Genomic DNA, 12,248 nt, shown 5'->3' with positions numbered 1-12,248 from the left:
ATGAACTGCCATTTTTATTATTCACAATATAGGTAAAATTTCTAAATATTTTATTAACATTCCCATTTTTGGCTAGATTTTATGACTTAGCAATATTTTTTTTAATGCTATTAAGTGCTAGGTACTATAATTTTAAGGAAGCTTGTTAAATTAAATAACATGTTTTATATAGATTGATCAAAAGTCTATATTTTGAATAAAAATGTGACGTATAAAAAAAAATATATATATATGCATAAATATATAATTTTTGTAAACAAATATAAAAATAAAACAAGAAACATGCTCTCGTTTTAAGAAATACAAATTATTAATGGAACATTTTTTTTATTCTTATTCTTTTAAAATATATTTTTATTGTATCACATATAATTTGTTTGTCTTTAAATAATTTCTTAGCATTAAGATAAATGTAAAAAAAGGAATATACAATTAATGTATATTTTTATTTATTTATTTTAAAAATAAAAAAATATGATTTATGAAATTCATCATAAAATATTGCAAATCAAAAAAGTGCATATGTTGTTTTATATATAACATGCATATAAATACCTTCCTTTTTTAATTTCATACATTTGTACATATCTGTATATTTATTTTTCTATTTGTAGTAACACATTTAAATTATTTTATATTCTTCATAATTTGACACAATGGGACAAAATATATCAAAGTCTGAAGAAATTGAAAAGCAAAATATTTATGCTAATTATCCTGGGCTTGAGCAGCAATTAGACATGGTTTTTGCATGTCATGACATTTCCAAGGATGGAAAATTACCGTATGCAACTGTCGAAATGATTTTGCGACATTTTTTGATGCAATGTGGTTTTATGGAATATGTTTGCAGATTTGTTAATGAAGAAGGTAAGTTTTTTTTATAAAATTAAAAATATTTCATTATATCAACTTCGTATATATAAAACTTTATTCGCTTTATTCTGCACACCTTCATAAACAAAATTTACATAATGTTTTATTAAATCAGGTAAACTAGATTTGAAACATGTTGAGAATTATTTAAAATGTAAGAAGCTATTGTACAAACTACAATGTTGTGGAAGTTGCATGCTTACACTTGATGAAATGAAAAATTTAGTCTTAGTGTTTTTAAAAAAAATATCAGATACATATTTAGAAGATCAATCTAAGTGGATGGAAAAAATGAAATCATCACAAGAAGAACAAGGTAAAGCCTTAGAAGAAGCAATGTATGAATATGAAAAAAATATTTTGTATAACCATTCTATAAAAGAACAGCAACTCCTTCAAAATAATAAAAAATTAGATGAATGGAATGAGTGCATAGAAAATGCATATGAAGTACAACAAGAGGTACTACGACAATTTGAAGCGAAAAAAATAGAAAAAGCAAACCAAGTAGCAAATAAAAATAATGAACTGTTAATAGCTCAAAATTATATTGAAAAAATAAAGGAAGCAGCAACTAATAAAAAACAAGACAGTTCAAAATGTTTTGTTTACCCAGCTTCATCAGCACCATGTGGTGCTTGCACATCTGCAGGAGCTGTTACACCACATCGAAGATATAAAGAGCCTAGGCAAAAAAAAGAATATTCATTATGTATATAATGTGATGTCTTTCATATGATTCTCTATAATAGGAAATAAAATATGCATATATTTGAAGAGCATTGAATATAAATATAATATATTCATAAAATCGGACATATTTCTACTAATGAAATTACAAAAGAGTCAATTCATACACATATGTATAATATTTGTTATTATATATCTTATTCATCATATGATTCATTGTTTATCAACTCTTTTATTTTTGTTACACTTTTTGTATATATTACGTTTTTTTAAATATATCCTTTCTATGGATGCCACACAAAAGAGTACCCTATTTGTGCATATAAATTGAATGAATATATTTGTTTATATTATTTATTCATACCAAATATTTTATCTAATTATACTTATACAATTGTTTTTGTGATTACTTTCCTTTATTAAGACATAAACCTATGTAGATATAATTCATTTCTGAAAAATATCACCGAAAACAAATGAAATAAGTATTAAGTTACTGTAATATTTTTTCCTTTATAATTTTAACAAATTCGTTATATTAAATAGTATGTATAAAAAGTTATTAATTTAAAATATTATTTGAGGTATATTCTTATTCTGTTATTATTTATTTTTTGTGAAAAGAAAGACCGTAGTGATATTTAGATATATTTCACAATTTTATATGTTAGATAAAATGAAAATGCATAATTTATTCTTAATATAAAATATAGTAAATTAAATATTTCTATTTAAAATGATATATTAATCGTTTTTTTTTAATTTTTACACATCTTCATAACATCATATGCTTTTCATATTTATATTTATTGATTGCATTTTTTTTTATTTTGCTTTTCCCCTTAATTAGAATAATGTCGATTTCAATTTAGGAAATAATAATTTTTATATACATTTTAATAAAAAAAAATTATATAAAAATTGTTATTCTTTGGAATATTTATTTAACTGTCTTTTTATTTCGAAGAAACAAATATATTATGTATGGATTTGCTTTTTTTTCCCTTTTTCGCACATTTTGTCTCCTTTTGTTTCCTTAATTTTTAGCCTGAACTATTTATATTGTTATTTGTACTTTTATATTTAAAAAACATGATAACTATTAATTGTTGAAAATAACAAAAATAATATAAAAAAAATGAGCAAAAATGAACTAGCGAAAGTCCCATCTAAGGTTAGAGAAGAAGAATTAAATGATTTGCATGATTGGATAAATAGTTTTACTTTGTCAAGAAAAATTAAAAATGTTAATAGAGATTTTTCAGATGGAGTATTAATGGCAGAATTAGTTAATATATGCTTACCGAAATTTGTAGAAATACATAATTATAGTAAAGCCAATTCTATAAACCAAAAAACATATAATTGGAATACTTTAAATGAAAAGGTGTTTAAAAGATTGTCTTTTAAAATTGATAAAAAAAATGTGGAAGAAATAGTAAATTGCAAATATATGGGTGTGGAAAAAGTCCTTATCACATTTAAAGATCAATTGCAAAAATACAAAAGTGAAATAAAAGATCAAAATACAAATTTGTTAAATAAGGATTTTCATAAATTGACAAGTCATGAAACAGAAATCCCAGATGGAGGAAATCAGAATCTCAACGAAAGCGTAGCAAAAAAAAAAAAAAAAAGTTGTCTATTTTCTTCCATTTTGTCTATTTTCCATGTTTTATATTCCACTTTCGCCTTATAGCAGAACCCAGACCCTTTAAATAACAACGAAATTGTCGAAATATTGAGGGAAAAGATATTTAACCTAGAAAAGCTCTTAAAAATTAAGGTAATGTATAAAAAGGTTCTTAAAACATATGGAAAAAAATAGTGCAAAATTAAAGTGAATAATAATATGGTAAATATATTTATTTGTGCCATATGCCTCTATATGGACAATACTATTAATAAAGACGGGTATTGTTTGTGTTTTGTTTTTTTTATTTATATGAAAAAAAATATGCCATTCAATTTGAAATGTGTAATGTGCATGTACTTGTAAACTCACATATACACGCATAATTATACACAAATATTTTAAAATTTCATAAAACGGATATTAAAAATTTAAAAATTCGCAGGAAAATAAAATTGATATATTAAATAAGAAAATTGAGGCATTAAATAAAATTTAAAAATCGCCATTAAAAAACGGAATTTAAAAAAGAAAGAAAATTTGCAATAATTTATTGCATATCTTTATATTTCGTACTTTTTTATATTTATTCCTTATTTATTTATTGTATACATATATTCAATGCAAACAAGTTAAAATATTTTTGAAATTTTTTTTCTCGGATATATGTTTCTTGAAATAATTTGAACTAATGATTTATACACATGCATATACATATATGATTGCAGCATGCATTTTATATTTCTAAAAAGGCTAAGTTCAACTTTTAAAAAAATTTATTTGCTCTCTAAAAGCTCTATGTTCGTAATCAAATCTTTACCGATTTCACGGTATGGATCAGGAATATCTAAGAAAAAAAAAATGAGGAAATAAAAATAAATGCCGAAAAATAAAACACAAAACTTAAATCCTAGCTATGTATATATATAACATTTTTCAAATTAATTTTTTTGAAACTTACCAGTATCCAAAACAGAAAGTTCATAATGGACATAACATTGACTTTCTGGATTTTTTGCAATTTTATTAATGTTTTTTTTTAAAAAAACTCTGTAATTGTTATTTTCTGGGAAATTAAATTGTGGTTTGTGAGTTAAATCGAAATGCTGATCAGTTAAAATGTTTTCAGTATAGTATGTATCTGAACCCATACATACATGAACATCTCCATTTTGAATATCTTGTGTTCTTATTAATTCTCCAGTTAAATAGTCCCTAGTTAAATTATGTACAAAAGATGAATGTATAAATATTTTCATTTCTTTTCTTATTTTAGATTTACAATTTTCAGGTATTAATCCATTATAAATTATAGTTTCATGAGGTTTTGCATTTGCTGTTGTTAATAAAACTTTATTAAAATGCTCTATTGTACATCTGCCAAGACATTCAGGTATTTGAATATCATCAAGTAATAAATATTGTAAAGTTGTTTCAGTTATAAATAATCTTAACAATTGTTTTTTATTTTTATCATCTATATTGCTTAATAAATAATATGGCTGTTTAAATACGTAAACTTTATTTTCCAAAAAATCACGGGAATATATTTTATGAACTGGATCAGAGTGGTTATTTTTATAATAATCTAATTTACATTGAAAATATTTTGATTTAATTTCATCAGGAATTTCTATACGACTTTTGGTTCCACTATCTTTCATCGAAATGAATAATTTTTGAGTTACATTTCGGCAATGTTCTTCGGATTTTAATAATGGGGAATAGTAATCAATTAAGGTTCCACCAATAAGGTTAACTGAAAAAAAAAAAAAAAATACACATTTCATAAGACAGCTATATACAATATGTATCTATAGGATGTTTGTATTTTTTTTTTGCCGAGGGCGTTGACTTACTGTTAAAGTATTCAACATCCCTAACTTTAGATTGTTTTTTGAATAAAGTTCCCATGTTGTTCCATATTTCGGAGAAGAAATTCCTCAAGTAAGCCCCTGGACCCAAGTTACCTATAAAAGAAAAATGATGAAAATAGATTAAATTATATAATAATGAATATAAATATATATATAATTCAAACAAAGATAATGAAGTAAAATGAATGAACTTACTTGCTGCATGCATCCATAATGATTTAAAATTTTCATAAGATTTGAACCAATAACATTCGTAATTTTGAAATAAGATATCTGTAACATTTTCATCTAATTTACTATTTTTGATAATTTCATCTTTTTGTTTTTTTTGATATTCTTTTTTATTTTTTAAAAATAATTCAAAATCTTCTCGTGGATTTTTTGATAAAATTCTTGTAACATAGAAAAATTCATAAACATCTATTGCATCTTCAACTTTAAATTTAACAAAATTCTTTTTCAATATTAATGATTCTAACAATCTTTCTGCTTGTCTTCCCAATAAGAAACAATGATATGTTTTTACCATATCTGGAGCAACTGCTAATTTATAATAATCCTTTGCATCGACTTTATGAACATCAAAAGGTTCATATATCATATTATGTACTTTACAAGTTAATGTAAATGCTGTAGCGATTTTTTCTAAAATATCTGGATTCCATTGATAGACGCTTAAATTCACATTTACGAAATCTTCAATGTTTGATTTATTTAATCCATATTGCTCCATATTACAAGATCTTTTAATACTTTTTATGACTTTTTCTTGAACGGTTATACCTATAAAATGATCAAAAAATAGACAAGAATAGACAAGAATAGACAAAAATAGACAAAAATAGACAATTAAACACTTTTTTCGCCATATTACCTCCATTGAACACACATGCAATCAACAATTTCTTGTATAAGGATACATCGTTGTCATAATATAATGACTTATTACTTTCTTTACCCCATAAAAGAATTGTAACTAAATTAAGAATTTTTATATATTCTTCTACACGTGAATGTTCATTTTTTGCTTTATTTCTATTTATTTTAATAAAATCAGTTAATAACGAACATCTTTTTTTCAATATGTTAAAATCGTCACGATTTATGGGTGCTAATAAAGGCATTGCTTTTTTCATGAAATACATGTCGTTTGGTCGATATCTCGATATGTCAATTTGGGATTCGATAAAAAACACTGGAAATGGAAGAAGTGGAAAAATGAAAAGTGAGCAAAGTAGAAGGTAACAAAGTGAAAGTTTCATTTCCATAAATTCAAAGTACCTAATGTTAGCATGTATGCAGCAAATATCAAACGGGGGCCTCTTGAATAAATATCGTGGTTTGGACCAATCAAATTCAATATAGTAAAATAAGCATAGTTCGATTTATTCTTTAATTTTTTCTTTAGTGGCGTATTTGAAATGTTCATATTAATAGCTAGCTCATTAAATAGCTGATAAGCTAAACTGTATACATTTGGAAAGTTTGTATATAATTTGCTACTATAATCTGTTTTAAAAACTGGATATTTCTTTTCGGAAAAATAATAATAGTTATTTGCTATGGAATCTATATAATCATATGTATGTATCAATTTTACATTTTCATCTTTCTTAAATATATGATACTCATTTACATATAAAAATAAATAATTCGATAATGATAAATCTAAAATATATTCTGATTTATCAGCTAAGAAAGATAAACCTATCATATCCATTAATCTTGAAATTTGTGTATCCAAATATATCAAAGATTCCATGTTCTTCAAAATGAAATTTCTTGACACTGAGGGGGAAAATGAAAAATGAAAAACGAAAAATGAAAAACGAAAAATGAAAAACGAAAAGATGTTGCAAACTTATTTCCCTTACCTAATACGTGTCTAATAAAGTTCGATTTTGAAATACTCGACATTATCTTATTTGGATTGAAGTAAAACCCTGAAAATAAAATCAAAAAAAAACGTGTCGTGTCCAAATTTATCGACTTAAAATGTAGATAAAAATTGTGATGAAAATATTTTCTTACATCCAAAATTATCAAATGTATAGATAAGTTCGGTCCATAAATCTTTTGCAAGGGGTGTATAATCTAAAAGAAGAAAATGGAGAATTATAATAAGGTGGTATAATAATAGCGAAACGTAATAACATGATGCAATATAAATAAGTTGTCTTTAATTACTTTGATTTATGTTGCAATCCTTAAAGGCCATAGTAAAATAAAATTGATATTTATTAATGCCTTTGTCTAGTGTGAGCATTGTATAAGCATCCTTATCCATTATTTTAGAAAAATAATCATTTGCTACATTTTCTGATAATTTTGGTAATTGTGTAATACTATCAATTTCATTTAATAAAGAATATGTTTCTTTATCATTGTCAGAAGTTTCAAATTTATATTTTTCATATTTATTGAAATCATCTGATTCAAATTTTATGTCCATAATGTGTAATAGAAGTACTTCATTTGCTCTATACAAGTTTGTGTATGTAGGTATCATATCAGATAAATATATCATGTGCTTGTCTTCTGTTATTAACAAGAATCCGTAGTGAATGAAAAAGACCAACTGTGTCATAACTGCAAAAAAAATGAAAAAAATATGAAAAAAAAAATGAAAAAAAGATAAAAAAAAAAATGAAAAAAAACATATTAAAGTTTAACATACACTGTTCGATGTCTTCATTTCCTAATTCCATAACCATATCCAATATTTCTTTATTATTCTTAGTGACATTAATAAGATATTTTTTTATTATATTCATAATATTGTCATAATTTTCAGAATTTCCTATAGCTTTCTTCAAATTTTTAACAACAACTATATATCGTCCATTGCCTTTTTTAACTTGTTCTTCTATATTTCCGTCTTCAGGTATTACTTCATGAATTAGTTGGTTGTATTTAATGTAGTTTGATTTATTCATGTCATAAATTAACGATTCATTGGTAAGCATATGGTCAGAATGCTGTGATACTTGGCTTATAGAGTTTTCTAAACTAAATAATTTTGATATATCATATTCCCCTTCTAGTGCATAATTGTCTTTTGTGTGTTTAATTACCTCGTTAAGGATTGTTTTGATTTTATAATATACACTTGTTTGTTCATAAAACTTTTGACATAAATGAATATAAGTTTGACATAATTTTTCATTTTTTATATTTATAAGTGATTCGGATTCTTGGTTTTTTAATAGTGTAGAATTTTCAGATTTTAAATCAAAATATAATCCATAAATATGAAAATCTTTTAATATATTTCTTACGAGTTCCCTTTTTGATCGCCTCATTCTTTCATGGCTGCTTACTCTTAAAACTAATGATTCACCAATATTTTTGTAACTTAATTTTCCAGCTAAATATTTATTAAATCGTATTATATGTTTTACTCTGTTTATAACTTCAGGTTCAGACATTGATTTATCTAAACTTATGATTATATTTTTCAATGCTTTATTATTATTAATACTTGATGTTATTGTATGCTTAGAACGCATGTGCATTAAACTTAAAGCAAACTCATTTGTAATATCTGGGGAATTATTTTCATTTTTTATATCATCAATTAATTTCTCACATTTTCCCATAAATGAATATTTATTATTTTCTGTTAATATATCATCGGCATTTAAGAATATCAAAATATTATTACATATTTTTTTTTTATCTTCTTCTACATTTATTTTTAATATATCATCATCTGGGTTATTTTTATTTGATATTCTTTCTCTTATTTCATAAGAATTATTTAATTTCAACCAAACTAATGAAAGCAAAATTATCCCTGATAGTTTTACCATTTTAAAGATCATAAACAATAATTAAGGTATATAGTTTGTAAAAAAAAAAAAAAAAATTAAAAAAAAAAATATTTGGCAATTTAGTTTTGAGTCATATTAGTATTTTTATAATTAAATGCCAGGTGTATAAATTAATCTGTGAATAAGCATAGATGAAAGGTCTAAAAAAAAAAAATTTTCTATTATTTTTTTTTGTATGTGTTTACACAGTTTTTTCACTTTTCTGGTTTTGCTTTATAATATCACTATTAAAAAAAGTGTCATTTAGTAGCTATTTCGTTTTGTTTTTTTTCCTCTTATATTTTTTATTATTTCCTTTCAATTATTTCTTACTATAATATACACATATACTTACAAAGTATGTGTTATATTTATATTCATACCATCAATGCTAATTTATGAAATCAATTGCTATCATATACATAATTAGGGCATGCATTTTTTATATTCCTTTTAAAGAACTAGTGAAATTTATATACAACAAAAAAAAGTTAATTAAAAAAATATGCTAAATTAATATAAATCAGCACAATTCATATATTGTATCATATAAATAAAAAAAATATATATATTTATAATAAAATTAATTTTTGTGTTTACATATTTTATTTTTGCATTACACATTTGTCATATATTTTATATTTCTAAATAAGCCCCTTTTTATTTATTTTTTTTTTTTATACATTATTTCATGGACCTAATGTGTATTTATATGTGTATTATTATTACCGAATAATTTAATATTACAATATTCTATACTATTTATACATTTTTAGTATAATTGCATCATATATTATTTGTTTGTGTATTCAATTGCGATTAAAACTTGTGTAATTATATTTTTAGATATATATAGTTAATGCAGTCTTGTTATTTCTATTTTTATAAACTCATATTTATGCACTTGAAAAAAAAATCTTATGCACATTAAAAATATATTTGTAAAAATGAGTTTTTTTTTTAATCCGAAATTTATATGTAAACAAAGGTAGAATCTTTCCATTAATAAATATATTATTCATATTTTTAAAAATAAAAAATCGTTTTGAGAACGGAAAGATATTATTATTTTAGATTTATTTCATTTTATCATTTTTCTATTTTTTTAAAAGAAATTATAAATTATCAATGCCCCGAAAATAATATTATTGTGAACATGACATTTTGTGTAATAAAATTGATATGTAGAGGAATTGGGGTAATATAAATAAATTTTATAAAATTATGAGAATACGCACAAATTAAATAAATAAACAAAATGTGAAATAACATGAGGAAGCTTTATATGTAAACATTTACAAAATATACTAATGTGATTATTTTAAAAAAATTTGTGGAAAATATTTTTATAATTTTCAAATAAAGATATATTATTTTTTTTTATCTTAGCTTCTTCTCTAAACTTAACACAATCATTATTTTGCAATTTTTTTAAATTATATGTATTTTCAAAAAAATTACAAATATGCTCTTTTATGTAACCTTTATAAAATTTTATATTTTCTTTATTTTCTTCATCAATATTTAATGCCATATTAACACAATCACATTCTTCCTCATCATTTAATATTATATGATTAATTTTCTTTTCGATAATATCTTCATTTTTAATAAATATACTATTTATTAGTTTTATAATATTCAAGGTATCATGTGCATAGGTCATATATTCAGGCTCGTTTTCAATATTAGTTTTTTTTTTATCAAACATTTCTGTATTTTCAATATTAGTTGGTTTTAATGCTTTTTTTTTTTTTTCTTTAAAATCATTTTCCTTATTTAATAATAAATTTACATTTTTTTCATTTTCATTATAACATGTTTTGTCGATATATTCTTCACTATAATAATAGTTCTTACATTTTTTATTTTCAATTTGTTTACTTTGCATTTTATTTTTTATAATTACATTATTATTATTCAGTTTATCATAAGTATACATCAAGTTAAAATAAAACTTCTTTATATCATCAAGAAAATATTTCTTTCCTTTTTCCAATTTTATATTAAATAAGTTAGTATTATTCCATTTTGTCTTTTTCTCAAAATATGGAAACCTATACACATTGGTTTCATTACTAAGTATGTTTTTTTTTATAGCATTTGAAAATAAAAAAAAAATTGTAAAAATATTTTTATTTTCAATAATTGTTTTTGATAATAATGAAAATTTATTCCTAAACTTTTTTATTATTATAATAAATATACTAATATAATATATAAGTTCTTTATTTACACATTTTGAAATAAATAAAAAATAGGAAATAAATATATCTATCAAATTAAAATACATCATTATTTTTATTAATTTAATATCGTTATCAATTATATATAATAAATTATTATCAATTTTTTTAATCAATAAATTATTATTATTGTTACACAAATTATTTTCTGTTTTTCCAATAAGTTCAATACTATTTTTAAAAATTAATTCTAAAATTCCAACATTCAAAAATTCATTATTTTTATCTTTTATTTCTTCATTATCAGTTTTAAAACTTTTTATTTTATTCTTTGATTTATTATTTATCAAGTTCGTTTTAAGTTGTCTACTATTTATATCCATACTTCCTTCAAAAATATTATCGTTAATTACATTACATATCGAATTTGTAAATTTGTAAATTTCTAAAATCAAATTATTAAAAATAATATTTTTCTCAATGTTAATTAATATTTTTTTTTCTTTTTTTTTCACAAATTTTTTATCCTTTCTATATGAAATATAAACTTGTTTTGTCATATTTTTAAAAGTGTTAATTGATTTACCCATTCTTATAGCCTTCTTTGTTTCATCTTTATATTTATAATGTATTAATTTTTTTCTTTCCCTTTTAAGTTTTAAAATATTTATTTCCATTTCCAATTCCTTCCTTTGTTGTTTCCATATCCATCGTTTATTTCCGTTATCAAAATTGTCAGAAATTTCATTTTTTTTTATATCAAAAGATATATTTTTTTTTTTTTTACTTTCAAAATAATTAATTAAATCATAATAATTCTTGATAATATTGTATAAATTATTTAAAATTTTTTTGTTTTCTATATAATGCTTGTATAACCAAGGACTCACGATTTCTTTTTCCCATAGACCATTTCTTTCATTTTCTTTTTCTATACACTTTAACTCATATAATATTTTTTTCATATTTTATGCATGATCAAATTATGAATAATGTAATTTAAGAAAAACGACACTTTATCAAAAAAACACACTTTTGTAAAAAAAATTCAGACAAAATATACTATGCTATTCACGTTTCTATAAAATGTTACAATTTCTTTATACATACGTGCATACATATATAAATATACGTCGAATTTATTTTGGCATACACTTTTCGTGGTTAAAATCAA

At 22.3% G+C, this 12,248-nt stretch overlaps 4 protein-coding genes across 4 annotated transcripts; 2 read left to right on the top strand and 2 right to left on the bottom strand.

Moving 5' to 3' along the window:
• Window positions 1-656: 656 nt before the first annotated feature.
• Window positions 657-1,596, top strand: PBANKA_0830400 (G2 protein; the record flags this gene model as incomplete). The annotated part of the gene is made up of 2 exons (XM_034564484.1): window positions 657-870; window positions 992-1,596. 2 exons carry the CDS (start codon window positions 657-659, stop codon window positions 1,594-1,596), a joined length of 819 nt encoding a protein of 272 aa, XP_034421277.1.
• Window positions 1,597-2,704: 1,108 nt separating this feature from the next.
• On the top strand, window positions 2,705-3,698 carry PBANKA_0830300 (conserved protein, unknown function; the record flags this gene model as incomplete). The annotated part of the gene is made up of 3 exons (XM_034564483.1): window positions 2,705-3,181; window positions 3,266-3,352; window positions 3,645-3,698. 3 exons carry the CDS (start codon window positions 2,705-2,707, stop codon window positions 3,696-3,698), a joined length of 618 nt encoding a protein of 205 aa, XP_034421276.1.
• A 277-nt stretch (window positions 3,699-3,975) lies between these two features.
• Window positions 3,976-8,888, bottom strand: PBANKA_0830200 (high molecular weight rhoptry protein 2; the record flags this gene model as incomplete). Its single annotated transcript, XM_034564482.1, has 10 exons — window positions 3,976-4,046; window positions 4,161-4,958; window positions 5,059-5,169; window positions 5,272-5,859; window positions 5,951-6,271; window positions 6,358-6,864; window positions 6,951-7,019; window positions 7,108-7,170; window positions 7,264-7,665; window positions 7,754-8,888. The coding sequence occupies 10 exons, from the start codon at window positions 8,886-8,888 to the stop codon at window positions 3,976-3,978; spliced, it is 4,065 nt and encodes a 1,354-aa protein (XP_034421275.1).
• A 1,321-nt stretch (window positions 8,889-10,209) lies between these two features.
• PBANKA_0830100 (conserved Plasmodium protein, unknown function) lies at window positions 10,210-12,039 on the bottom strand (the record flags this gene model as incomplete). Its single annotated transcript, XM_034564481.1, has 1 exon — window positions 10,210-12,039. The coding sequence occupies one exon, from the start codon at window positions 12,037-12,039 to the stop codon at window positions 10,210-10,212; it is 1,830 nt and encodes a 609-aa protein (XP_034421274.1).
• Window positions 12,040-12,248: the final 209 nt, after the last annotated feature.

The sequence above is a fragment of the Plasmodium berghei genome (assembly GCF_900002375.2).
Source record: "Plasmodium berghei ANKA genome assembly, chromosome: 8".
NCBI classification, from domain to species: Eukaryota; Apicomplexa; class Aconoidasida; order Haemosporida; family Plasmodiidae; genus Plasmodium; species Plasmodium berghei.
The sequence above is the reverse complement of the archived record's forward strand: the minus strand, read 5'-3'. Positions and strand labels throughout refer to the sequence as shown.